Source organism: Aspergillus eucalypticola (genome assembly GCF_003184535.1).
Source record: "Aspergillus eucalypticola CBS 122712 chromosome Unknown BO83scaffold_11, whole genome shotgun sequence".
Taxonomy (NCBI): domain Eukaryota; kingdom Fungi; phylum Ascomycota; class Eurotiomycetes; order Eurotiales; family Aspergillaceae; genus Aspergillus; species Aspergillus eucalypticola.
The window spans coordinates 296960-323491 of NW_020290285.1; the positions used below are offsets into that span (position 1 = coordinate 296960).

A 26532-nucleotide genomic window follows, 5' to 3' on the forward strand; every position below is an offset into this window, starting at 1 on the left:
CGAACAGATTCAATATAGCCCACCAACCCCGCCATCTAAGCAAAAACAACAAAACTACCAAATCAGATACTACATCATTCCATCATTTAGCTTGAAGGAAAGATAATATATAAAAACATAAAAAAATGCATTGTCGGGGAGTCGAACCCCGGCCACTCGCTTGGAAGGCGAGTATCATAACCGTTAGACTAACAATGCTTGGAAGAATGCATCATCCGTGAATCGAACACGGGCCTCATCGATGGCAACGATGAATTCTACCACTAGACCAATGATGCTTCCTTGGAGAAAATTTCTATTTATTTGTCTTATACCCCACCATGCACCACCAGTGAAGTTGGATGCGGGATTTGCATGAGGTGGGGTGGTTTGAAGTTTAACCTGCATGTGTCGGAAGAAATTATATCTTATGTTGCATTCCTTTAGAGTAAACTGAGCTTAGTGTATGGTCAATGAGAAGATTAAATATTGTAGTATGTATGTATTTAGCCATATATAATTGCGAAATCATCCTACGTTTATTTACATTGTCTGTGGTCGCCTTGACTCATTGGGCAACCTAACTACATACAAGTACGTTGCGCTATACACGTTCTACCACGGGACAAGTCATTTCCATGTTTCCGATCACATACATATTCCCATTAAGCTCAACATGCAGAATATACGTGCTACTCTGTTCATTAGCTCAAGTGCCATACCGTAGATCTGACATTAGTGCTTTGCGGATTGTGAACTGTTGTAGGGACCATATTTCAACTAGCAAGCATTGTTAGTCTAACGGTTATGATACTCGCCTTCCAAGCGAGTGGCCGGGGTTCGACTCCCCGACAATGCATACTTTTTGGTTTTTCTATATTATCTTTCCTTCAAGCTAAATGATGAGATGATGTAGTATGCTATCTGGGTTTGTTGTTTTTGTATTTATCTAATGTTTCTTCGTCCAGGACATGCATGTATGTGCTTAATCGAGGACATGTCCAGCCAATAGGGTTAACATACCTGGGAGTTGTTTACGGGGTAGTAGCTGCTACACGTAGTTGACCGTAAATATATATAACTCTACTACTAATAGTACAAGCTTCGGCCTCGGGTGTGGTAAAATGCAAAACATATTCTCATGCACCTCATAGTAGTAATACTCAATGACGCCATAAAACAGAGCCAGCTTAATCAATCAATTGATAAATCAACCCATGCATGCTTGCACCATCCATATGATAATCGGCCATTGTACAACGAATACAACCAATGCTGGCAGCAATATATCATAGAGTTGCGCTATAAATCCCATAAGACAAACAAAGCTGGTTAACAAACAGATCTTTTAATCCTCCCACTCCTCATCTAACTGATCTATCAGTCGATTTTCGGCATCCACGTCACTGCCTCGACGGCCGAAACTGCCGCGGTGGTTGACGCTGTTACCGCGGGAGTGGCCGTGGCCGAGAGTCGGGGAGCGTTTTAAGCACAGGAGGCGGGCTAGGGAGGAGAAGAGGATGATGATCATGTCCTGTTTTAGAGGGGAAGAGAGAGGAGACGAGGTTAGCTTAGGGTTCGGTATAATGAATGTATTCTTGAAGAATAGCAAATGAGACAGTTGTATGTGTTCAGATAGATGTGTGAAGCAAGGAAACATTTCTAGAATCAATCAATCGAGCTATTGACATGTTTCCAGCTTATATGGACGTCTTTGCCAGGCCTGCACGAGCAATGACTGTATATACCGCGTTCAACACGGCTAAATGTCCAAAAGGCTAGATGTCCAAACGAGTGACTTCAAAGCCAAGCAAGAAAGACAAGCGTAAGGAAAGACGAATGGCAAGCACGCCTGATGTAATTGAGCTCCAGACCAGCCAAAGCAGATTCAATCCATCCTCGAAACAGGTAACCTTGCATTGCCAAACTCCTTGTACGGGGCCTGCTCGTGCCGCCAGGACCGTCGGAACGGGATTAACGCCAGTATACTTACTTTGATGAAGTCGAGCATTCCCGCCCAAAGACTGTAGTTCGGGCACTGTCTCCAACCGCGCTGGTGCATGACAGTTCGTTGGTATGCGCAACCACCGACCAGGTAGGCCGCCACGGCAATCAAGGCACTATGCTTATCAGTTATCGGTCCCATATTAGATTGTTCTTCACTTACATTACGCCGAAAACGCCGGCTGGCGAAAGACCCGGGTTATCCGGTGTGGGCGCGGTCGCGCCACAAGCGGCAGAGCTTCGAATCTCGAAAAAGTATGTGCACTGGTCCATGGTGCCGACAAAGGAGACTGTCGCCTGAGAGGCAGGGGTATCGCGCTCACAAAGGAACGACATGAGGGTGGATTTGGTGCGGGCGGCATTTCCGATGTAGTCGCCGGCACAAGGGGAGCCATTGGTATAGTTCATAACCAGCTTTCGGCCGCGGAAGAAGGGATCTGATGCTTGTTGACTACACCGTGTCAGTTGAGTGATTATAGCAGGTGGTAAAGAAGAATAGTGTCACCGTACCCAATGGAGTAGACTTTACCCTCCTTCTCGTAGTAGGCGCTAACATTCCTCCACCTTGCGCGGTCTACTCCCACCACATCCTTGATATCTTCGACCACGGGCGCACAGATATTTAACGTAAAGTTGGCATTGTAGTCGTGTCCTCTGGCGTGCCAACTCTCGTCCCGGGCGCCTTTGCGAGGTTTGTCCCCGTCTACTGGAGGCGGAGATAAGGAGAGGGTGTTGAGATCGTAGAATAGGCCGGTCGTGGGAGAGCGAACGACGCAGGGAGAGAGGGCATCCTTCGGAGCAGAGGAATCGGAGGCAGCCTGAGAGACAAGCGGAGCAGCCAGGAGGAAGAGGAACCTCAGCAAGGAGGATGTGGGTGGCTTCATGGTGGGAAGATGATCTCCGGTGGAGGCAGCCGGGACGGTCGGCGATAACGGTTCTAAGCCGAGGAAGGGAACGAGGATGGATCAGGAAGCTGGAAGTAGGGACTGATCGGTAAGTTTGGGAAGGTCGAAGAAGGGCAAAGCAAAGGAGAGACCAAAAAGATAAAGAGAAGAAGAAGAAGAAGCGAGAGAAAAGAGGGGAAGGACAAGGAGGAGCAGCAGATGAAGCAGGCGTCGTAATGCGCGGAGATGAAACGTCGCATTTCTTGCGGAGATTCCATCGAGAGCTTCTCACCGCCCGCATCGTCGGCTCCGCTTCTGCCAAAAGTCCCGCGGCTTCTTCTCCAGTTTCTCCTTAATCTCCATATCAAGATCCAGTATAAACCGTCATGGCTCCCAAGAAGGACTCTAAGACCAAGGTCCGGGTTCAGCCCGTTCCAGAGAAACGTGGCTATGAATTCGGAGGACCGTAGGTGTTTAATGCTCTGTTACAATTGGCAATTGCATACTGACCCCACAGTCTCGGTGCGTTTGGGATAGTGTTTGGTCTGCCCGTGCTGGTTTACAGCTTCACCTTCCTGTGTAACGATGTCTCCGGCTGCCCGGCTCCTTCGCTACTACACCCCTCTACCGTGACGCTTGACCAATTGAAGGCAGAGGTTGGCTGGCCCAAGGGAGGGTTTGCGGACTTCTACGATACAAGCGTGACACTTTGGGTACTGGGCTACTATCTGCTTAGCTTGGCCATGTATGTGTTCCTGCCTGGCCAGGAGGTCGAGGGCACAGAATTGGCATGTGGAGGAAGATTGCCCTACAAGTTCAACGGTTGGTTTTTTCAATTGACTCGTATCTGCCTCTCTAACATCCTGTGCAGCTTTTCTGTCGGCCGTCCTGATCCTCTCCGGCTGTGCGACGGGCACCTACGTCTATGGCGCGGACTTTGCTGTCTGGACCTTCCTCTGGGACAATTACTTGCAGGTTATCACCGCCAATCTGGTGATTTGCACTGTCATCGCCATCTTCGTCTATGCGAAGAGCTTCACCGTTCCGGCTCCCGGGCAGCCCAACCCCGAGCTCCGCCAGCTAGCTCCGGGTGGTCACACTGGCAACGCGTTGTATGATTTCTTCATTGGCAGAGAGCTGAACCCCCGGGTACGCCTGCCGATTCCCTTTGTCAGTGAAGCTTCGCGCACAATCGACATTAAGTCCTGGCTCGAAATGCGCCCCGGCTTGCTGGGGTGGATCATCCTGAACCTGTCGAACATTGCCCGCCAGTACCGCACCTACGGCTACATCACGGACTCGATCGTCATCTCGACTGCTTTCCAGGCGTTCTATGTCCTGGACGGCCTGTACATGGAGCCTGCCCTGCTGACTACAATGGACATCATCATGGACGGCTTCGGATTCATGCTCTCGTTTGGCGACCTCGTCTGGGTGCCGTTTATCTACAACTTCCAGACCCGCTACCTGGCCGTCTTCCCGTACGAGCTGGGCTTTAATGGCATCCTGCTCGTTCTGGCTGTTACTGCCGTTGGCTACTCGATCTTCCGGGGCGCCAACAACCAGAAGAACCGTTTCCGCACCAACCCGAACGACCCTCGCGTCAAGCACCTCAAGTACATCCAGACGGCCAGCGGCTCCAAGCTGATCACGTCTGGCTGGTGGGGAAGCGCCCGCCACATCAACTACCTGGGCGACTGGGTCATGTCGTGGTCGTACTGTCTGCCTACGGGCATTGCCGGCTACGCCATCGTCCACAGCATCAACCCGGCCACCGGGGACCTGCAGAAGCAGGCCGTTCAGACCCCCGAGAGCCGGGGCTGGGGAATGATCTTCACGTACTTCTTCCTGGTGTACTTTGGCACGCTGCTAATCCACCGCGAGCAGCGCGACGAGGAGAAGTGCAAGCGCAAGTACGGAGCCGACTGGGACCGGTATACGTCGTTGGTCCGGAGCCGGATCATTCCTGGCATTTACTGAAAGTAATGGGTGTAGACCGAACAAAAGCTCTTAATGTATGATACTATTCGTCTGAACGAGTCACATATCGGACATGACATGTATTAGCTAGACTGGACATCCTTATTCTTTTTTATGTCATCACGCTTTCTCTTCTTTCCTTTCTGATCCACCAATACCTCCAACCCCCATTCATCATCCCCATCATTCGGCACCCACGGCACCAGCACCTTTTTGGCCTCCAGCATAGCATATTCCCGTGCCTTTCCCACAGACGTCTCCAGTGCAGCCCTCTTGAACTCCTTATACGACGCTGCCCTAACCACCTGCCCTCCATCTCCGCCCTCAGAATTATCACCATCACCACCACCCAACACCCCCCTCAACGCCCCCACATCTTCGCCCTCGACAGCGCCGACGCGCCCTTCCCCACCGGCACCGACGCCTTATACCCCTGCTTCATCCCCCCAATGATCGTCTCATACAACCCGGTCCACGAACCACTCAATTTCGGCAACTGCTTTGCCCCATTCTCCGCCGCATAGCGATCCACCCCACCACCACCACCTTTATTACTCCCCCCAAGCACCGGCGCAGCCGTCCAAACAGCCGAGATATTCCCCGGCTTACACTTCATGCCATCCTCCTTACTCTTCGGTTTCCCAAACGCCCACAACTCCTCCACCACCTCCATATCAACAGAGAGAACCCGGAACGGATGATACCCATACCCATACCCACCACCACCTCCTCCTTCTTCAAACCTCGATATCAAAGGCCCCATCCTCCCTTCCACCCCCCAAGCCCTCACACACCCCGTCTCACTCACCTCCTCACGGGGCATCACCACCCCCGCCAGATACGCATTCTCCGTAACAGCCACCAGCAAACTCATACCCCTCGACAAGAGAGACGATACCTGTCGCAGGGCAAGTTTGTCCGAGCAGGACTTGCTTTTCGTGGATGGGGCGTCTGCGCGCGCGGGCTTGCGGCGGACGATGCCTAGCTGGGAGAAGTTGGCGCGGCCGGAGAGGAGGCCTGCCGATGCTGATTCCTCTTCTGAGGGGGTAATTTCCCATGGTGTCGGGTCGTCTTGCGCTGCCATGGTGAGTTCCATGCTTGCGTCGCCGCAGGGGGCGGTCGTGCAGTAGAGGTAGATTTTTAGTAAGGGGTGGAGTTCGAAGGGTGGTTCGTTGTTGTTATTCTTGTTTGGGGATTGTTGGCGCCGGCGGATGAAGGGGGAGGGATTGGATGTAGATGAAGATTGTTGATGTTGATGTTGATGTTGATGTTGATGTTCATGGTCTATTAATGCGCGAATCTCACTGAACAGCCAGTAGTTGAATGCGCGGAGGGCCAGGATCTCGGCGTGCCAGTCGTGGAGGACGAGGCCGATGCTGGATGCGAGTTGTGTAGTAGGGAGGCATTTTGCGCCGGAGCTGGATCATGCTTTAGTATTTACTTATAAATAATGTGTTCGTGGTGTAATTTATATAGGGTAGGTAGTGGTTGGTGAACATACGTGACAGCCACACAGGTCAATTCTTCCTCCGATATATCATCATCATTATCTACACCAACATATTGTAAGCATACTACACAACAATGCCTAACCATAAAAATCCAGCAGAGAAAAGAATATACAAACCCCTCACAACCACAACCCCACACATAGGAATCCACTCCCTCGTCCCGTCATCCCTCAGAATAGGTTTACTGCGTGCGGGCAAAGCATCAAAGTGCGCGTGTACAACTCTTGCAATTCTCTCTGCAAGTGCATCATCCCCAGGATCCTTTCCTTTTTGTCGTTCCATTACGATATACCGTTTAGTTAATGCATGCTGTAGTTATGCATGAACATACCTAACTCTGCACTGCCAACCCACTTTTATATCAAGTGGGTGAGCGTCACGTGACTTGTCATCAGTATTCTTATCCATGTCCAACAACTAACTTCATCAATATACCGCATTTCAACTACCTTCCAACTCAAACCCACACTCCACTCCACTCCACCACAACCACAATTAACCAACCAAAACCAAGAAGAAAGGGATAATCAATCAAAATGGCCGACAAACTCCGCACGATCCAAAACCTCGAGGCGATGCAAGCGCGGTACATCGGTACTGGCCACGCCGACACGACGAAATACGAATGGGTATCGAACATTGTCCGGGATAGCTACGCCTCGTATATTGGTCATCCGCCTATGTTGTCGTATATGGCGTTGGGAATGGGCGAGTCGAAGGAAAAGGTTCGCGCGGCGATGATTGAGAAGATGGTTAGAGGCGCGGGGAATCCGCCGGAGGTTGGTTCATTCTTTTCTTTTCTTTTCTTTTCTTTGTTTGTGGATGGGGGTAGGGATAGGGCTGATGATATGGTGTTTAGACGCAGGAATAATCTATTACTACTGCTCATAGAGTGATTGGTGGTGGGGTTTGAGGATTGGGTGAGATGAGATGATATGAAGGAGTTGAGTGTTTGATGATGATGATGGGATATTGTGGAATGGGATAGATGATGGATGGTGGGATTGTGTCATGCAGATGCATCTGCTACGGACACTTGCATACTACTGGAGTTCAATGGTGGGTTAATGGCGTTGGCGTGGAGGTTTCATGCATTACATTATGTTAAGGATATGGATAAGATGAGATAATATCAATCAATTATCTCATGCACAACGCTACGCTAATATACAATTACATTACATGCTAATTTCTCCCTTGTCATTTCCACCCCCCTGCGCCGCTGCCAACCGCGTATTCTCATTCTGCAATGACCCGATCAAATCCAGCCATTGCTTGCGCTCTCCGCGCAATCGATGCACCTCCTTCTTGAGCACCTCCACCTCGCGGCGCAACGCCTCCGTCTCTGCCCGCGAGCGATGCTTCTCCTGCTTGTCTGCGTGCTTCTGCTGCCGCGCCTCGATCTTCGATGCTTCCTTGACCTGGTCTTTCTCGATCTTGCCGAGCTGTTTCAGCAGCTTGGACTCGTCGTGGAACAGCCCCGACGCAACCTTGTGCATCTTTGCCGTTTCATGGTCGGGATTCTCGGCATGACGGCTCTTGCTTGACGTTTGGCCTTTGTGCATGCTGCTGGCTGGACTGCTGCTTGGCGGTTCGCTGCTGGCTTGCTCGTTCGTAGCTGCTAGAGCGGTCGTGGACATCTTGTCGCGCTTGGAACCTTCGACTGGTGAGGTCACGCGGAGGGCTTGGATGTCGGCTCGTACTTTATCCAGCTGTGCTTCGACGTTGCGTTTGCGTTCTGCTAGCTTTGCCAGCTGCTTCTCGTGCGAGGTCAGCTTGCCTTTCTTGTTCTTGGCCATTAGCTCCAGCGCGGATACGTCGGGGCCTGCTTCCAGTGATGATTCGACGCCCGAGTTTGCTGATGGTGCTATCGATGCTTTGTCGTGCGATACAGCATCCTCTTCGTGCTCCTTAACCCCCTCGACATCTGGCTCCGTGCTGCTGGCAGGGACACTCTGGGCAGAGACCTGGCGTGAGTGCTGCGGTAGGTAGTCCAGCACTGTCTGCGGCGCATACCGCTCCAGACCTGCGTTCACCAGGTATGCGAAGCTGGCAATCAACCCGTGATGTTCGACTTCAGTGTATGACTCGTCGTCACTGTCCTCCTCACTGCTGGACGCATCCTCCTCCTCATCATACTGACTATGACTGCCCACCGACCTGTCCGTGGACCTCCTCTTCCTCTCCCCGTCCCGACAAGCCCAATTCAAGAACTTGACAGCATCCGTACAGATGCTCTTGGGAGTGCCCTTCTCCACCATCCATCTGGGGATATTACCACCCGGATCACTCCTCGTCACCATCACCCATTCAACCGGATTCATCGCCCCCTCAGGCTTACCCTCCACAGGTATCTCCCGAATAAACTCCACACTCTCATACATACCCCGAATATACCCCGGCACCGGAGGCACCTCATCATGCTCGCACGGTCTCGACACCATCATCCACTCCCTCCCCTTCCCTTCCTGCTTCCGTTTCTCCTCTTCACCCTCACTATCATCCCAAGACACAATCAAACTCACAAAATCCCTTGCAGTCGTAGGTTTCGGAAACTGCGCCGAAACATGATACACCTGCACCCTACCAATCACCCCATCCCCATCCCCATCCCCACCATCACCACCACCCATAACCTCCACCCCCTCAACCAACCTCTCCGCCCCAATCCCCCTAACCGCCTGATCCGGCATCTTCCCCTTCCTCACCCGTTCCTGATTCCTCCTCAACGTCTCCCCCATCTCGCCCGACAACTTCTCCCTCCACCGCTCAAACCCTAACCCCTCATGCACGCTCCGCCTCCCGAACCAATGTCCCTTCCCATCTCCCCCCTGCAACTTATATATCGGGATCTGCAACGGGTTATCCCGAGAATTGGTCACTCGTATCGGCTTGCTCCATTGTTTCCGAAGTGCTTGCACCCCGCCTCCTTTCCCATTATTGTTGCTTTTCCCACTCCCGCTACCGCTACCGCTACTGCTATCGCCATTATTCCCGTTATCGTGATCCACCAGATCATGCACAGGAACTGCGCCGCTCGCCCGAACTACCTTGCTCGCTGGATGTCCGCCGTACGCGGCCTGCTGCGCTTGGATATCGTCGTCTGAAGGCAACGGCACGGAATCGACGATCAGGTGCGCTTTTGTGCGGAGGTCGGTGATGTAGGCTCGTAGGGCGGCGGGGTCGGTGCTCGGGACGTCGGTCCAGGTGGTGGGGGAGAGGGATTCCAGGGATTCTTGGAGCGTGGGGAGGGTCATTTTCTTTCTTTCTATCGACTTATGCTTGTAATTCGGGTCGGGTCGGGTCGGGTCGGTTCAATCGTGGTGTATGTGGTGTGATTTGACGTTGGTGGGTCATGTAGAGTATAAATGAATTATATTTGTTTCTGAATTTATGGAAGTTTGTTGTTCACTGGTGGTGAGGTGGTGTGTAAGTAGGAGTTATTGAAGTGGTGGTGGTGATGATGATGATGATAATGATGATTGTAAGACTGAAAGAGGAGACTCCCGGCGGAGGCAATAGGAGGAGGGTATGTCACAGGAGGACTTAGGCAACCAGGCAGACATAAAATAGAATAATATAAGAAACCAGAATACCCATTAGAAGCTAATCCGATCAAGAGCAGAAGTTCATCGTCAGAGGAAGATAATGAATCGTACCTCCGGTTCTGGTGGTGTTGCGGAGTTCGGGCTCTGACGTCACCGGTCCGGGGCACAAAAAGACCGTTCTTGCCGATGAATCCAGCAAGGTCCGTCTCTCCCCTGGCAGCCATGAGATCAGAGTTTACTATTCTACGCCTTACTCTACATCCTGTCTACTGCGCAGTGCCGATCGTCTTGTGGTCCATTATGTCAGACTAGGTACATCGTGCCAACTAATTCAAAAAAGATGGTAGTAATGCTTAGAATAAAGAACGAAGATCCAAAGAAGACTGGGCGCAGCCCTCCAGCATCCGATTCCCGCCCACAGTCTCACCAGTGAGGATGTGAACGGGCGTATCCAGGTAATTTCAAACCCAGCCTGGATGATAGGAGATGAACCTACCGGACAGCCACATTGATGGGACAGTGAGCCCAAGTTAGTCTCGTAAGGTTCCACTGACGGTCACGGACCATTAGTTGCAAACCCGATCAGGTCCGCCACAGGCGGATCTTCAGATCAGAGACGCCCCGGGGCTACCTGCGCCACATCATTTGTGCTGTAAAACTCTGCAGCCATCACATCCCAGATGTAGATAGCCACAGCAGTCGCTAGCCACCTCTGCCATCAATGGGTACCTGTACCCAGCAGACGATGTCGTCAGGACGACCACCATGCACAGCACAGTAGCCCTCCTGACTCCGCGACACGAAACGAAGGGCGAACATTCCTCATCCAAATCATATCCCAAGCCGCGAGGCTAACCAGGTCTTCATGACATATAATGCGGGATTGAAAGGGGGCATCCCCAAAAATCAGAACAAACAGCCGACCCGCCGCTCTTGATGCTATAGAACGAAAATCAAACAAAACGCTAGCGCTGTCAAAGGCAAACGAAAAGAACAGGGCACTTGTGGTGAAGACTGGTGTCATCGAATATCGAAAAGAGATAAGAAAACCAATGCAAAGACGTGAGGGTGTATCATGTGTTTCGCAAATCATCAAGGGTAACGCCGTCATTGATGCCAATTAGTCTGATGAGGGTATCCGTGGGGATAGGACCCCGGTCGTTCTCGTGACTGTGTATACGCGGGCCCCGGTGGCATGGAGCCGTAGTCATATTGTCGGTACGGATCCTCGGATCTATTCCAAAGACACGCGAAGTCAGGGATACCGTTAACATCAAGTGTCTGGTTCCATGGACCTGTTACATTGTTGTCCCGTATGGCAGTGTAAAATCTTGGTACCGGTTCTCCCATCCAAACCCCGCCAGACCAGCCACTGTGCTGCACGGTTGCACTAGCATGCTCGGCAGCGGGAGCGCCGCGATGGTCGCCGACGTCGCCGCTGTGCTGTAGTATTGTGTCGCATTGTATGGTGAAGTGGTATATGGCTGGCTGAACGTTGGGGAAGTAAGCTGCGCTTCTCCCATGCCGTTCATGGTTGCCCACATACCAGCGTTCGGCTCGCCAGTGCTGGTTGTTGCGGGGCTGGATGGGAGGACCTTCCACGACTCCAAAGGCAGTGTTTGTGGCATCGGCTCCTGCCACCAGGTTCCCGGTACGGTCGAGCTGGGAAGGATAGGGGTCGAGCGGAGGACGTCAACTACACGTGGCGGCGGGGGAAGTAGAGGCACGAAGAGACTGGTTATCGCCGCCTTCGCGTCATCGCTGCGGCCGCCAAGCAGTTCGCCTGCGCCATCCTCCTCGAGCCCTTCCAGCGCGAGTGCCTCTGTGCGATAGACAAACTTGTTGACGGCTTGCACGAATTCCTCCTGCAGCTTCTTCAGCTGACTATCCTTGTCGGACCAGTCCCAAGTGCTGGCAGCCGTGTCGACGGAATAGACATCCTTGTGGTAGTCGACGAGAGCCTCGATGGTCTCCGGAGTCAATTTAAAGGCGACTTCGTTCTGCGAAACCATGTCGACATGCACGACGTACGCTTCGATGTGGACCATCTGGTAGTTGCACATGGCCTCAACGAGGGGATTGTCGTCTTTCTTGAGTTCCGCATCGGGGGCCTTGGGAAACATCAGAGAGCACAGCGTCCAGATGGCGTCGGGGGATGACAGCGTCTCCGTAAGGCATCTGGTATGCTGGGTAACATTGTTAAGGGGTCGCTTGACTCGATTCACTCTTTTGAGGGTGGCAGTCAGCCAGGGTTCGATGCGCGCATTCAACACCACGTTCGGCGACGAGCGTGGAGCGAATGCGGCTGCCGACGAGGGCAGCAAGACGGTTGGCATAATTAGACTGCGCAGTGACGAGCAAAGACGGTGCTATACTTGACGACAAATGAACGCAAAAATGAAGGGCGGATCAGTAAAGAGAGAGATAAGATAGGGTGGAAAAAGAGCATAGAGGCGACATTCGCCCACAGCGAGTGATATATCCCGATACGGTCCGAAGCGTGACGGCAAAGTAACTTGAAGTCACGAGGACCGAGGCGTGTAGGGGCAGCGCGGAAAGACTAGAAAGAAGTCGGAAGGAAGGTTGCCTGCCCGGAGGGAGGAGGTTGGTAGTATATATTAAAATCCCCACCGTCAGGAACCGGGAGTGGAGTGGAAAGCAGTACTACTTGAGTAGTAGTAGTAGTAGTGGTGGAGGAAGAGGGTTGTATAGGTCAAAATTACTGTTTGTGTGTGTGGGCGAATGCGCAATAGAAGTGAGGGTAAAAGAAAGGAATGGCAACGATGATAAGCAAAATGGTTTAAAATAAAATCAACCAAAAAGAAATAGGACCAGACGAGCGGCAGAAGAGGGGAGGAAGAAAAGAAAAAGAGCGAGGCGGGGACAAACGGGGGAATGAGAGAGACAAAAGAGGAGGAAAAGCAGCAGGAAGCAGAAGAAAGAGGAGAAGAGAGGGAAAAAGAGGAGAGGGGCGAGGGTGACCCAAAAGGGAAAGCAAGAGTCCCGACCAACTTTTCGGGATGGATCAGTCAATCCTTAATGGAGGTAAAAGTCAACTGAGCGAGTTGATGGATGGATCGGATGGGATGCAGGATGGATACAGTAAGAGGCAGTACTGTATGAAGAGGGGGGAGGAGCAGCAGTAGCAGCAGCCAAAACTGTGGTTCCGAGCGGATTTATACAGCCGCCAAATGAGGTGAGAAGGGCAGATCTGTCAACCACTGTCAAGAAACGTTGGCTTTGACTGTCAGATCAAAAAGAAAAGAGATGTTGATGGATAAATATTAAGAGAATAAGAGAGAGATCAAAGGTGATCAATATAACATTATAGAGGTCACTCCATAAAAAATAATAATAAAAAAAAAAAAATCAGATCCAAATCCCAACTGTAAAATCCAGCAGCATACACACTGATACATACCCATATCCATACACACACCCACGCACACACACACAACACGCGCGCACTACATTTACCCATCCAGCTTTTGCCTTGGAGTTGGGGAAAATGTCTCCAATAGCGCAGACCGGCGAATTTCAATTTCCCATTATAAAAATTTTAATTATTTTTTCTTAATCTTTTCCCCTCATTCTTTCACTTGTTTTCCGATATTTTTCCTTTTTCCATTTAGTACTCTCGTTTTTCCTCCTTTTTTTAGAGGTGAGGATTTTTTTTTTCCTCTCTCATGCAGACGCGGAATCCCGATCGTATGGTACGAGAGAAAAAAAATTGGCCACCGTCCGGATTGACCGTCCGATCTCAGGTGCGCAGCAGCAGCAGCGGCGTCAGGTCTGTTCCCCTTCGGGCTGGGTTTAGCAGGATGCAGGCGTCCAGAAGTGTCGTCGGTGGTGGAGACACCCGACCAGTCCTGGCGTGGTCGATCCAAAGATGTCATTGCTAAGAGATTCCCTAACTACCGTCTCTTTTTCCCACACCTGAGTCAAGAAATGGGGCCAACTTAGACCACACTACGATCGGGGCGGGTAGGTAGCATATGTTAGTGTGTATGGCACACTAACTAAGTAGATACCACTACAAAATCTGTGTAGGGTGGACACTCTCACTCAACTCACACACATTGTACCTAAATACGGGATAAGTTTGGGTCAACAGGCGCTTAGTCTAGTTAGTATTATCCTCTTTCTTTCCACCCCCCCCCCCCCCCCCCCCCCCTTAGTTTATCTACCCCTCCTAAACAATACCGGGAACAAAAAGACGAGGAAATGTTCCAAACAACTCTTTGGCGGCATCGCAAGAAAGTTCGACCAAGGCGCCCGTCGTTCCCTGGCGGCATTACGACCTGGTTTGGAGGGTTTCGGATGGTTCCTCGGCGGTCGAATCGCGTGGGAGGGACAGCACAAAAGCTAAGTAAGTAGTGGTAGTAGTAAGTAGTAGTATTGTTGGAATTGCTCCCGGGCCTAGGTGCTTTTTTCCCACCCCTTTACCTTTTTTTTACTTTTTTCCTCATAGATTGTGTTGCGTGTATTTCTTCATTTGATTGTTCCCTTTGGTCATAAACTCCTATTTTTTTCCCCTGCGGAAATTGGGATCGTGTCTGGACTGCTCTGGACATTACAGAGTGCGACGGTGGGAATAAGAGGTCGGACTAGACCCTCGTCTGGGTGTCACAGGCACGACCCAGACTGACGGTCGGACGGACCGTCAGGTCTGACATCCCGTTCACGCATATGAGTTAGAAAGAAGTTGGACGTTACACTGGAGAGGGAGAAACGTAAAGGGAGAAAATGCATGGTGCATGAGCCGTCTGGGGCGGCAGCAACAGCAGCTGGGAAAAGTGGGAGGCGCTGCAGAAGACAGTATGCATTTCAGTCCGGCGTGCAGGTAGACAGGGCACGGCGATGCCAATTGCAATGACCAAGAGGGCTGGCTAAGCCCCGATGGCTGATCCACTTCCGGATGGATGGAGGGTTGGAGTGTATGCATGCACGGATGCATCTCTCTCGGCTCCTGGAAAACGGTCCTTGGTCGGCAGAATTGACTGGTCGGGTCGATTTATCTGATTCTGCTCTGTTGCCTTCACAGACATCATTGTTTCAGCAGTCATCCTGAATGCTGTCCTCTACGTTCAGACCCCATGGATCTGAATGCTGTCGTAAATGAAAAGAACGTGGTGAATATTCTCGCTGAACCCCCCACCATTATCCTGGTTTGTGAAGATCACCCGATTGCCCTGGAAATTCTAATACCCAATCGAGTAAGACAATAGCAGCCGGCGCCCATTCCGCCACCTGGTGGATCCCAACTTCAGCTGGGAAGAACATCTGCCTAGTAAACCGCTGCTTATGGTAGGTTGTTCGGCCCTCTCATGGTGGGTTTTTGAGAAGGAATCTGGTTTAGTTTCACTCTTAAAATACCCCAAAGAGGGCATTTTTCACTAAATTTGTTAAAATGGGTGGCTTATTAACCAACAAGTGTATTAAGTCACGGGACAAAAAGGAGAAAGTTAACCATAACTCATAGACACGAAAAAGCACAAGACAAATAAGACTGTATCATCATAACTTCATCTTCCACTGGAAAGAGTAAATCCCCCGCGCGCTCAAGTTTTGCGCGCAACGAGTTATGGAGACCGCTGCCCGCGGCAAAAGCACAATAGAACCCACATTTGCTTGCTGCATGACTCACAGTAGCAGCGCGTTGGAGTCGGCCGTGTACATAGTAGAAAGAATATGCCTTCAATAGCACCACATACCACATAACAACAATAACTACTACTACTACTACAGAGGGTCTTTCCGGATCAAGTGTAGAGGAACCAGATAATCTACCCGAGATCCCACGCTTTATCAACCAAAGGTTCAGGAGGGTCCACAAAGCGCTGGCCACCAGTACGCTGTCGCACCGACTCGGTTCCAAAGATTGTGACCCAACGGATACTGTCTGCCTGCTGCGTATTGTTGTGCGGCACACTGCACTACTTCTTATCGCTCTTATTCTATGTTTCTTGCAACATTGGAGAGAACAAACGCTAAGATAAACTTGTGATAGGAGGAACTTCTCTCCTCCAAGTAAGCCCTGATCGAAACATGGACGCAGCACGCAATGGGGAAAGGGCAACGTGAAACTAACTCGGCCTGGTCGTTGTAATCCACAACATTATTCGGATCCCCTAATCCTCTTCGGGTAGCGGAGGGAAAAAGACCTCAGACTCAGCTGATGAATCATGGAGGGGTTGAGGGCATCGTGGGGCGAGCTAAATGTCCTTGGAAGTTGGTACAAGGTCTCTTCTGGCCTCAGATTCGCTGACACCCTCACAGTCCGGCTCATACGCCGCAGCTGAGATCCCTGCTACGATCTACCATTGGACTGGGCTTCGTCGACGGTCATCTCCAGACTTTCTCGAATGGGAAGTCAGTCGGACGGGAGGCCTCCTCGTAAGAAATGATACTTCGTTATTACACGCAGCACAAAGGGAGCGAAAAGGGGATTTCTCCCGTCGAACCTCCCCCCGATCTGCATGCATGCGCTTCTCGCGTTGCCCTGAACTACCCTAATGTGTAGAACTTGTCGCTAGTCTGCACGCCCACCCGCTGCTTCACGGTTGGCTGACTGAGAGCCCTGGCTTGTGCTCGTATCATCCAGAAGACACCGGGATCTGGAGATATTACCATGACCAGGCACAAACTCCGAGCACATGGATCTGTGGCAAGCCAATGCACAAGCCTGGTATTTAGGGGTAGTGGGCGCCCGGCGACACCGGGACTGGCTGAAATGGAGATGAAAAAAAAAGTTCATCCATAGATGCGGTCATGTCATCCCCTAGCCGACATTGCACGACCCTCCTCGGACGGCATCAACCCAACCAGGGCCGGAGCATCAACCAAAAAGCGGCAGTGCCTGGGGTCAATGGGTGAGGCAAGACGATGCTAAACTTCGGTCTCAGCACGCGCCCAGCAGTGGACTCAATCAAAGCGGAGTACACTCACCAGGCATGGGAAGAGATTGGGTGGATGGAGGCACGAGAGGAAACAATGGCAGAGCGCATCGCTGTGTCGGCTGGAGTCGGTTCCGGGCACCAGATGGCAAGGTAGTCAGTCTGGCGTAAGAATGCGGCATAAGCAACCAGCGCGTCGTCAGCTGTGCACTAGAGACCATGCGACCCATCAGATTGGATGCGGAATGCTGGAACGACCGTTATGGCCCGCACTATGACATATCGTGGACCCTAGCCTATACATACTTAGCAAGGCTGGAGTCAAGAAAAGAGGCATGGATCGCCTCATGGGGGCAAATAGAGAGACGGCAAAAAGGTATAAAAAAAGAAATGAAGCAGCAGAGAGTAGGCAAGCAAGGATATGCAGGATGCAGGCAGGCAACAGGAAAAGCCCCGTTGGTGGACAAGACGTGAGTTGACTGACGGCGGTGTCGGCGATGGCCGATTGCTGCGCCTCACCCGTCGCTGCTGTCAGTTTGAGCCACATCACTGTGGCGAAGTTTCTGCAGAACCACCATGACATAATGGGCGGAGAATTTATTGAAACTAGGGGCACTGCTGGAACAATGTAGAGTCGAACTAGAAGAATATTGTTTGACTAGTTACCTATCGATAGTAGTTGGTAGTGAAGAATCTCCCCACTACTATCAGATACATCATGCTTAGCCTCGGGTCATATGGGCGATGAGATAAGCGGGACGAGTAACTACGTTAACTAGCCAACTAACTAAACTTAACTCTCCTGCGCGGTCTACTACTAACCACTACCTGCATCTGCATCCATTCAAGACTGTATACGAAGTACGATGCCTGCTAACCCAGAAATTACCCCCCGGAACGCAAAGGCTCTTCCTTCACATGACCATGACTTAGCGCTGCGCCTCATTGTCTGCCTTGATGACCTTCCCCCATCACACTCATCACACGCCTGGATGCAACGGGCGGCTTCGATTTTTGGAGATTTCATGCAAGATTCCGGATTCAATCCGGACCTTCACGATGGGGACACGGCATGGCAGCCTTGAAGAAAACATTGCAACCGCGCGCGCATTGAAGCCGCTCGCAGGCAGGTCTGAGATAGCCTAATGATACCGCTAGTGAGATGCAACCTGCATCATTACCATGCATTACCTTACATGCCCGCCTAAGCGCTGAGTCTTCGCCCATCTTAACCAGAGTCAGACTTTAGTCCCCGACCCGGACTGCAACTGGCCAATACGGGCTGCCTTGCTGAGGCTAATCCCTGTTCTGTGTTTCAGACAACCCCATCCCCGTGCGGGCGACCAGGGGGGCACTGGGTCAGCCATGGCAGAGGAGGGGGCCCCGTACTACTGTAGGGCATGCATACTACCGGGAGATATCTTGGGCTTTTAAACCTCTTTTTTCCTCCTCTGATCCCGAGTGTAATGGTGGTGTCGACCCACTTGGTTCTGCTGACAGTGCATGCCATTTTGGTCACCTGTTCTACTAGCCATCTTAGGAAGAGAATGGACTGGCCTGGATGCTCAAAAGAGTGTTGGAATGAGGTCATCTCGTTCGGATTCATCCTCCAGGGGAGCTGGGGTCATCTATTTACCTATCTAAGGGGACACCGAGCACAAACATCCTGGAGATAGGTATGCGTACTTTGTCCGCTGATCCAGGGGTCAAAGCTACAAGGAATAATGGTCTGGACTCATCACTCTCGTACTTCCGGAGAGGGATATTTATGCTGGAGTCCGAAGTAGGAAGTCCCTATCTTGCGAGCTGAGCTACTGATCGACTTTATAGTTCTGTTGTGAGACAACAGTCATTTTGCTCTTGACGTAACTGTTTACAAACTTCCCTCTTCGATACTGCCAATCCCCAATCCAGCTGAGATACCCCTCGCTCGTCTCCACCACCTCTTGGCCATCTAGACCCATCACATCGGTTCAGGTCACCCTCTAACCATGGTGTGTCGAAACCGGGGCACATTAGCTGATGTCAGCACCTAATTGCGACACTATTGATATGGCATAGCATGTTGACTGAGACCACCACAGCCAGCCACACTATATTATATAGATATCAAGACCATCTGAGCACAGAGTGCTTTGGCTCCAGAATGAGCCGAACATTATGCACAATATGTCACACTGTCACTTACCTCTGGTACGTACTAGAGAGGAGATCATTTTCAGCTGGCTATTTTGCTTCTGCATTGAGCGAAGAGACCTTGGAAAGCTGACTCTGATGTAACACCGCACATGCTTTCCGACTTTCTTTCAGCTGCTGTGATTGCTGAAACCGATAAGTAAAGGCGCTTGTGAGATCTGTCTTTGATGCCTGATATGTCACAACAGTGGCTTGAAGCTTGTACAACCTGAGGTAAAGTCGACCGGGTTACTACCATCATGATGACACTGCATGAGGTTCTGAAAAGAGGACCGGACGTCAAAAGTTCGACCCCTCTCGTTCACGACAGATGCGCTAATCACCTGACCTGTCTACTTGTGTTGCTTTTCCTGTACGATGTATGATCTGTTGCCTATGTGCGGAACATGTCAGTGGTTCTAATTGGTGTCCGTTGCAATATCTCTCTTTTTCTTTGAAGTCTTTGTTGGGCATTTACTATGGCTAGCAGAGCAAGCAAAAAAAAAAAAGCAGAGGGACTGCAATACATTATTAGTCTGCACGAGCTAAGTGATACCATGAAACTGAATCACGCTATAATTGCCTGTTACTTACCACTTTGTCCTTCTTATGCTTCCCATACTGACACTCCTTCCAGCGCATCAGCTAAATAATGGCACCAGATAGAGACCACAGTTTTACCTTCAACTCTCCAAGTAACACCAAACCAATTAGCACCAATTCTTGAGGTTACCTTCTCTCCCAAGCCATATTACTCACACTTAGCTTTGAAACTTTAACCAACTGCCAAGACGATTGGCAAGTCTAAGATTGAGCATGCAAAGTCTGCAGACCAACGGTAAAACTTTACACCCCATTATGAAGCTTGTACAGCCAACGTCACGGATAGAGTGTTACACAGCCACACGAAACTATCCTTCAGAAAAGAAAGTTAAATTCAGCTTCGAAAGAAACTTTGAGACAAAGTACTGTATTTCTTACGTGTTGGCTAGTCTGCAGGAGGAAGTTCTTTCAAAAGTCACAATTGAGTATGCGTGAAGTCAAAAGAATTATTAGTATGTATCCGGACGAGAAGTCGTTTGAAGATATGGTGATAACCATTAATATTCAGACTGACTGCAATAGATAAGATGATATGATTGCATTCATAGATTCTAGTATAAGATACTACTAGTATTATGACCACCAAAGTATATTAACAGACCCCTAACTTGAAATACCTATCCTATCCGCTATTATAAATATCTCATATATAACTTCTAGTAGCAGTGAAGAGTGCTAGTAAGTAGTAGTAGACATCTAAAACATATTTCAAAGCCACTCCGTATCTCAAGCATACTGGACCTATCATCACATTCTCAGTACCAACACCAATACTAACACCAAGCATGATCATAGCTAATGAGAAAAGTTAGAAAGGAAAAAAGGAAATAACCCAGACACACACACACACACACACACACACACACACCTACTCCCTCGGAAATAATCTCCCCAAGAAGTCAGATTAAAGATTTAAAATAAATCCCTCATTTCCGTCAGGACCCCTAGTGATCCGCAATGACATGTTTCATGTCTAATTAGCATTGATTGCTATTTACAGGGCATTCTTTGACAAAATTCACTCATGTTGGATTAGAGTCTGACTAATTCTCAGAATTGAGTTTACTTCTCTTTTATTATCCCTGGAAAGGTTATCACTGTGAGGTAGGCGTAGCTAGCTAGACTATCTTAGTGTCTTGATGCTCTTGATCGGAAGGAAATGGCTGTCCAAATGGGTTTAATTTAAGGGTATAAGAGCTGATTTGTGGTTTATGTAGATGGCTCAAGTAGGTAGTTTCCTATGGGATAGCAGCAATGTAATACAATTCAAGGTAACTTTATGCCATAGCGTTGATAGTCTATCAGAGACCGGTCTCACTCTTCGATCTCTTCAGGCTATAGCTTGTCTATATTATCTCTGTACTACTATAGAACCAGTGTTATAGCCTGCCTGACTGCTCACTATTGAAGGTGACACTGGAGTGTATAGTGCTAAGTGCATCATCCACGCTTGTACTGTCACTAGCGGCAGCTGTTAGTATAATCAAATCTTCCGTTAACCAATGAATGGAAATTAGTTATCGTATGTGCTTTACGTCTACTTCCTGCTGCTACAAGAATCGAAACTTATACCGTCAACAATAACAATGAAAAGAGAACCACCAAAGTGATTCAAGACATATACATAATCCAAATCCAGCAAACTCATATCGCATCACACAAAGGCACATAGCACAACATAAGTAGTATATAGTTTACCCAAAATCATGCATGGCGCTGAATAAGCGTATGCAGGCCTGGGGGATTAGCACCAACCAACTCGTCCAATTTCTGACCATCTTTAAACACCATGAAAGTAGGCAAGGATCTGATTCCAACTTCTTCAGAAATCTCAGGCTGGGTATCAATATCGACTTTGGTGAACTTGATCGCGCTCGACTCAGGAATGGAGGCCAGCTGTTCGAAGATCGGACTCATCATTCTGCAAGGACCACACCAGTCAGCCCAGAAGTCGACGATTACCACATCGCCAGAGTCGATGAGGGTTTGGAAGTCGCGGAGACTGATAGTGTAGAAGAGGAGCATGGTTAGTTACTTATATGGAAGGGAAGTTGATTAGGATATGTTTAAAATGATGATAAAGGTCATACCTCTCGATAGCAGTAACAGGCATGATGTAGAAAGTTATTGAACTTGAGGGGTGGAACAGCGGTGAGGAAGTGGTGCTAGTAGTTACTAGGTTTCTAGTAGTCACGGTTTGGATAGTAGGAGAGGTTGATGTTCAAGAGGAAAACACAGTCGTGACGGGAGGGAGATGAGTGGGTTTTATAGTAATCATCAACTCAGATCGTATTTAACCCCACTTCTCTTAGGCCCTCACGTTTGTTGAAATGGAGAATGGATTGGATTTGGATGAACTGTACGGCTGAGCAGCTGAATAGCTGAACAGCCATCATGGTCGAATCATGGCGGTGGATAATAACCACTAATGCATCGTCAGCCTCAGCCCCCACTTAATCCATGGGATAGATCTGCCCCTCCTTCAGCCGTGCAGAGAACCATCTCAGCTCTTCCAGACGATCAATATCGTTGAAATAATGCCTGAGACTATGTAGTCGTGATATAGTTGGTTGGCTTGAGGTATCTTTAAAGGAAAGCTTGAGCAAAACAAATCTACTTGTGTAGAAATAGCCCCAAATCCCAAGTAGGTGAACTATCGCCAGTTATATAAATTCATTCACGGAGATTAGTTTCTATCTTGAGATGTTGTGTATTGATTAGTACCGTGTACTCGGGATAGGGTAGGGCATGACTTTTACATTGCTGGTGCTGCCTGCTCTATCGAAGAGACTCCAAATATTCCTATACTATATAGCCTTGAGACTTTATATATATATAAAACCGGTAAGTAAGTCAATGACAATTGAAAGCTTGACCCACTATACAAAGATCATATATGTCACATATGAAGTGCCCAATGAAGTCCCTGGAAGTACCAAAGAGATGTTGGACATGCCATCTAACGGATACTCGAAGATGACGAAGGGAAAGGCTTCTTCAGTTTCTTATCTGGGAAAGAACATAGTGAACTTACACACCAAGATCAATCGCGTTGACTTAAGCCTGTAGAGGCAGAGTCTACAAGTCTTATTACCAATCTGGGCCTAATTTGTAGTACCTCGATAACATCATACCAACATATCAAACTTACCTATATCCTCGTGACGCAAGTCCTGTACACGAAGCGTTTCTATTAGAGCAGAAAGAGAGATGAAGAGGAAGAGAAAAACAAAACTAAAGCAGGAAGTATCTCTTTACAAGCTCTTGTCGATGCTTTCTTCGATCGCCTTTTGAGCATGCAAAGAAATTGAAAGTCTTGTCAATTAGACTGTAGAAAAGCTCAGTTGGGTAATGATAAAGTCTGAACCACTTCGTATCTATCAACTTTGCTGTTTCATATTCTGTCAGATCTTACTCTTCCAATTCTGAGTTGATAGATTCACTCCAGGCAGGGAACGCTGAAGATATCGAACTCGAATACCATACATGATGAAAGAGAGGAAAAGAACATAAAAATTCTCGAGGCAAGGGGACAAATAGATCTGATCTAGCTAGATTTTGAGAAGGTTGAGTTTGATGGTTAAGAGAGATGGTGATCAGAGACTACGTAGAAAGAAGAGGAGGCAAAGGATCAGCTGCCATCTGCCTAGTTGCAGTGAATGAGTCCACAAAATAACCAGCTCAATAGACATGCTTAAGGAGATAGAGTAAATCATACAGTTAGGCTTCCTCGTCTTCACCCTGACAGAGCATCTCTTCCCGGGAATCACTAGCAGGTTGTCCCACAGGCGAACCACTACATCGCTCAATGCATATTGCAGACAGGCCTGCTCAAGCGGTTCGGACAGGTCGGTCTCAACCTCTACTCTGAATATACCTAGCGAGACCAGAAACATGTAGTTCAGGAAATTGGGGATAGCGGTTGAAGATAATGAGTAGAGAACCCGAACACGTCCAATCCGAGTCAGCGAGGAAGGCTACACATATTAGAAGGAAGGAAAAGTCAAGTAGGAAGTATGCGGTGGATAACGGAGAGATAGGACGGTCACTCGCAGGTAGCAAGGCAGCCACCTGCGACACTCCTTTTTAGTATCTCTTTGCATGCAATTTAGCTAAGTTTAGCTGCGGCGACGACCTTCCTACGCCGTAGCATGCATTGTTGCAATACTCTTAAAGTTCGAGGGAGATAGTGCCTAGGGCCACATTCTTGCTTTAACTGGTGAAGAAATCGTATAGCTAGCATTTTACCTAGCAGGCTCGATCAGATATAGGAACAAAAAAGTGAGATAAGAACTGAATTGGATAGCATGTTGCTATGAGACGACACCACGGACCAACGCCAGGTACCTAGACCCTGAAAAAGTTTGCGACAGGAGTAGACGAAATCAGTGTTGAATAGACCGGTCAGAAAAATGGCAAGTAGTTTCCGCCTGCTCAAATATCGTTCCGATGAATAAATCACGCAATATGTTGGAGAGCTCATTTAGTGCGTCTACCCTCAAAAAGGCTGCTATAGCTAGCAGTTTCCTAGCCTGAGATGGTATATAGGTGAGTTCTTAACAGGTAATAGGGCTATTAGTGAAACACCGGCTCCTAAGTATTCCTTTTTGATATGCATGGACGGATGAGCCCCGGTGAAGGAATGAAAATGACCCGTAGAATCCGTTACATATTCCACTTAAAGTTGTTAAAACAAGTGCCTAGAAAGATATACAACGCAGCTAGAACCAAGTAGAATTAGATAAGAGAACGAAAAGGCGATAAGATGATCCTGGGTTTCGCATTGTCAGCTTGAAACAACTTCAAAGATATACCTGCCCCTTTGTGATAACCAACAGTGCAGCAGGAAGGAAAGAAAAAGGTTTTCCGAAATAGAGGAATAAGAATTAGGGAGAAAAGCTAAGTAGCAGATCATCCAACTGACTCCATATTTGGGCCATCCACTGAAGCAGGCTACCGTTACAAAATAGAGCGGAAGTAGATCCGGTCTGATTTTTGGGCCCAACCCAACCCAGACCACCACCACACACGCACACCATACTGCAAAAAATGAACAGAACATAGAATAGCAATGAATTAACTTCTCGTACCTGGATCATTCCATGGGATCTAGAAAGTGTCTATAATTATCATCCTGGTAAAAAAAACTTATCTGGTTATCTACGATAGAAGTGGAAGTAAGTCAGCACGTTTTGGATGCGGCAAGTTCGGCCTCCCTTGCTGATCGAGAAAGTAGGGCCCGAGCCGTCAGATGACTTTCCCCTTGCCAGGTCCAGTTCCTGCTTTTGCCTCTGAGGGCGTGGTAGTCTGGAAGTAAGGTCTGCACTGTGTCATGTAGCACAATGTTTTAGTCTGCAATATGCGATCTACCAGAGATAGGGTAGCCCCCCCCTTCGTTGTCTCATCTTCTTGACATCCCAAGGTCGGTGGTGGCTGATGCGGTCGTCGCTGCGGATCACAATCTTTTGGAGCCATGATAGTTGAATTGGCTTCTGAAATCGGATTTTTGAAATCTTGAATTCCTAAGATGAGACATTGTTCTGTATATGAAGGATGAGGTGAGATGTTCTGGTGGTGAGAGGGAATCACTTGGAGTTACGCAAAGTTAATGCGGGTGTGGAGGCCACCATCTGCATAAAATAGCCCGCACACTGCATCGTGGAAAGTTTTATTATGCAGGTCCAGTAATGTAAGATTCCGTTTCTTTCTTCAATTGATGCACTGTCATGACGTTGAAAAGAATAACTCGCGACCAAGGGGGATCTTGTGCTGTCTGGCGAGGTGTAAATGAGGGAGGGGACCATCCTCAATAGATGATAGCCAACTCAGAACCAACGGTTATGGGTGTGCCCTGACCCATTCCTTCCCCAGCTTGACCAAGAAATCCTTCGTGTGTTTGTCGAGGAACCACGGCGCCAACCCCGCTTGATGGTCGCCGTCGATCATCAAGCTAATTTAGACCGAGTCCGAGGGGAAAACCTAAATCGCCAACTGCCCGCTCGCCAACTCCAGTAGCCAGGGCCATTGCTACTTCACATGTTACCGAGCATCTCTCTTGCCGAACCTCGCAGCACGGCAACTGCTCCTTGCGCTGTTTCGCGGACTCCGAGTGCAACCTCGCTGCTGCGGGTGGGTTGGGCACTTATGTTGGCCATTGCACTGAGGCCATTCCAACGACTACTCGTGCGAGTACATTGTGGTTAGCATCCATCACTGGAGACCCAGGTTCTACCGGTAAACTACTATTGTTTCCACCCGTCCCCGCAAAATCAAGTCGGAGAACATTTGCCGTAGATGGCTTAGGTGATAATCACCCACAGCTTCCAGACTGATAGCCAACGTGAACGGCGAACACTGCCACTGGGTAATAGTCGAAAGAGTGGACCTCCCAGGTCACACCCCTTAGCCAGGAACTAGGACTCCTGTTTCCCAAGGCACATCCAATCACTGTTGGGGTGTCAACACCCACCGCGGAGTCAATTGCGACATGGCATCATAGCCGCAAGGGCAACTTTTGTCAGATGCTCGCTTGACTCAAATTGATGGGCTTTGGTGTCGATCACCGAGGTACCCAGGAAGTTAGAGCGGAAAAATAAGCCCATATCGGGAGCCAAACCATGATCCTAAGTGCACCTCGTAATTTCCCTTCCCATTCATTCGCCCCCCCCGCAAGGCTAAGTACCCCTAACGCAGCTTAAGGTGCACGGTTCACTTCGACAAACATAGGCTGCTCCAAATCAAACCATCTACTCGGTTGGATCAGAGGAGCACTCCCCTGCGGTGGGTAGCCAGTTCGGGTACTCATCTGGTGGTCCAATACGGACGATCGTCACGTTGTCTCTGACCAGGGACCGAAAAGGAATCATCCCCGTTAGGTTAGGAAGAGGCCAGTCCGCATGGTCTCGGTAGTATGGCTATTATGAGACGCCCCAGCACGTCCTAGTCATCTCAC

At 49.3% G+C, this 26532-nt stretch overlaps 10 protein-coding genes and 3 non-coding genes across 13 annotated transcripts; 5 read left to right on the top strand and 8 right to left on the bottom strand.

The window, feature by feature from the left end:
- Positions 1-126: 126 nt before the first annotated feature.
- Positions 127-198, bottom strand: BO83DRAFT_t151. The gene has a single exon. It is a non-coding gene; the product is annotated as a tRNA-Gly (tRNA).
- Positions 199-207: 9 nt separating this feature from the next.
- BO83DRAFT_t150 lies at positions 208-278 on the bottom strand. Its single transcript has one exon. It is a non-coding gene; the product is annotated as a tRNA-Gly (tRNA).
- Positions 279-766: 488 nt separating this feature from the next.
- BO83DRAFT_t141 lies at positions 767-838 on the top strand. Its single transcript has one exon. It is a non-coding gene; the product is annotated as a tRNA-Gly (tRNA).
- Positions 839-1122: 284 nt separating this feature from the next.
- Positions 1123-3090, bottom strand: BO83DRAFT_359996 (putative vacuolar sorting receptor (Mrl1)). The gene is made up of 5 exons (XM_025529380.1): positions 2494-3090; positions 2147-2434; positions 1941-2099; positions 1690-1717; positions 1123-1513 (listed from the first exon to the last, which is right to left on the bottom strand). The coding sequence occupies exons 1-5, from the start codon at positions 2865-2867 to the stop codon at positions 1328-1330; spliced, it is 1035 nt and encodes a 344-aa protein (XP_025388457.1). The 5' UTR covers positions 2868-3090; the 3' UTR covers positions 1123-1327.
- A 148-nt stretch (positions 3091-3238) lies between these two features.
- Positions 3239-4960, top strand: erg24B (c-14 sterol reductase). The gene is made up of 3 exons (XM_025534000.1): positions 3239-3333; positions 3385-3689; positions 3739-4960. The coding sequence occupies exons 1-3, from the start codon at positions 3254-3256 to the stop codon at positions 4845-4847; spliced, it is 1494 nt and encodes a 497-aa protein (XP_025388458.1). The 5' UTR covers positions 3239-3253; the 3' UTR covers positions 4848-4960.
- BO83DRAFT_444365 (tRNA-specific adenosine deaminase) lies at positions 4931-6667 on the bottom strand (the record flags this gene model as incomplete). The annotated part of the gene is made up of 4 exons (XM_025536494.1): positions 6475-6667; positions 6349-6397; positions 5237-6265; positions 4931-5207 (listed from the first exon to the last, which is right to left on the bottom strand). The coding sequence occupies exons 1-4, from the start codon at positions 6638-6640 to the stop codon at positions 4931-4933; spliced, it is 1521 nt and encodes a 506-aa protein (XP_025388459.1). The 5' UTR covers positions 6641-6667.
- A 136-nt stretch (positions 6668-6803) lies between these two features.
- Positions 6804-7519, top strand: BO83DRAFT_378102 (splicing factor 3B subunit 5 family protein). Its single transcript, XM_025531165.1, has 2 exons — positions 6804-7137; positions 7218-7519. Exons 1-2 carry the CDS (start codon positions 6895-6897, stop codon positions 7227-7229), a joined length of 255 nt encoding a protein of 84 aa, XP_025388460.1. The 5' UTR covers positions 6804-6894; the 3' UTR covers positions 7230-7519.
- Positions 7520-7536: 17 nt separating this feature from the next.
- Positions 7537-9615, bottom strand: BO83DRAFT_398448 (uncharacterized protein; the record flags this gene model as incomplete). The annotated part of the gene is made up of 1 exon (XM_025533251.1): positions 7537-9615. One exon carries the CDS (start codon positions 9613-9615, stop codon positions 7537-7539), a length of 2079 nt encoding a protein of 692 aa, XP_025388461.1.
- A 1398-nt stretch (positions 9616-11013) lies between these two features.
- Positions 11014-12242, bottom strand: BO83DRAFT_398449 (uncharacterized protein; the record flags this gene model as incomplete). The annotated part of the gene is made up of 2 exons (XM_025533252.1): positions 11014-11414; positions 11453-12242. 2 exons carry the CDS (start codon positions 12240-12242, stop codon positions 11014-11016), a joined length of 1191 nt encoding a protein of 396 aa, XP_025388462.1.
- A 3883-nt stretch (positions 12243-16125) lies between these two features.
- Positions 16126-16959, top strand: BO83DRAFT_398451 (uncharacterized protein; the record flags this gene model as incomplete). Its single annotated transcript, XM_025533253.1, has 4 exons — positions 16126-16302; positions 16334-16423; positions 16692-16778; positions 16894-16959. The coding sequence occupies 4 exons, from the start codon at positions 16126-16128 to the stop codon at positions 16957-16959; spliced, it is 420 nt and encodes a 139-aa protein (XP_025388463.1).
- BO83DRAFT_23416 (uncharacterized protein) lies at positions 16848-17527 on the bottom strand. The gene has a single exon (XM_025526916.1). It carries the CDS (start codon positions 17383-17385, stop codon positions 17032-17034), a length of 354 nt encoding a protein of 117 aa, XP_025388464.1. The 5' UTR covers positions 17386-17527; the 3' UTR covers positions 16848-17031.
- A 334-nt stretch (positions 17528-17861) lies between these two features.
- Positions 17862-18825, top strand: BO83DRAFT_398452 (uncharacterized protein; the record flags this gene model as incomplete). The annotated part of the gene is made up of 6 exons (XM_025533254.1): positions 17862-17932; positions 18041-18187; positions 18265-18425; positions 18506-18578; positions 18652-18734; positions 18761-18825. The coding sequence occupies 6 exons, from the start codon at positions 17862-17864 to the stop codon at positions 18823-18825; spliced, it is 600 nt and encodes a 199-aa protein (XP_025388465.1).
- A 2308-nt stretch (positions 18826-21133) lies between these two features.
- Positions 21134-21950, bottom strand: BO83DRAFT_378109 (thioredoxin). Its single transcript, XM_025531166.1, has 2 exons — positions 21671-21950; positions 21134-21582 (listed from the first exon to the last, which is right to left on the bottom strand). The coding sequence occupies exons 1-2, from the start codon at positions 21691-21693 to the stop codon at positions 21285-21287; spliced, it is 321 nt and encodes a 106-aa protein (XP_025388466.1). The 5' UTR covers positions 21694-21950; the 3' UTR covers positions 21134-21284.
- Between the last annotated feature and the right edge of the window lie 4582 nt (positions 21951-26532).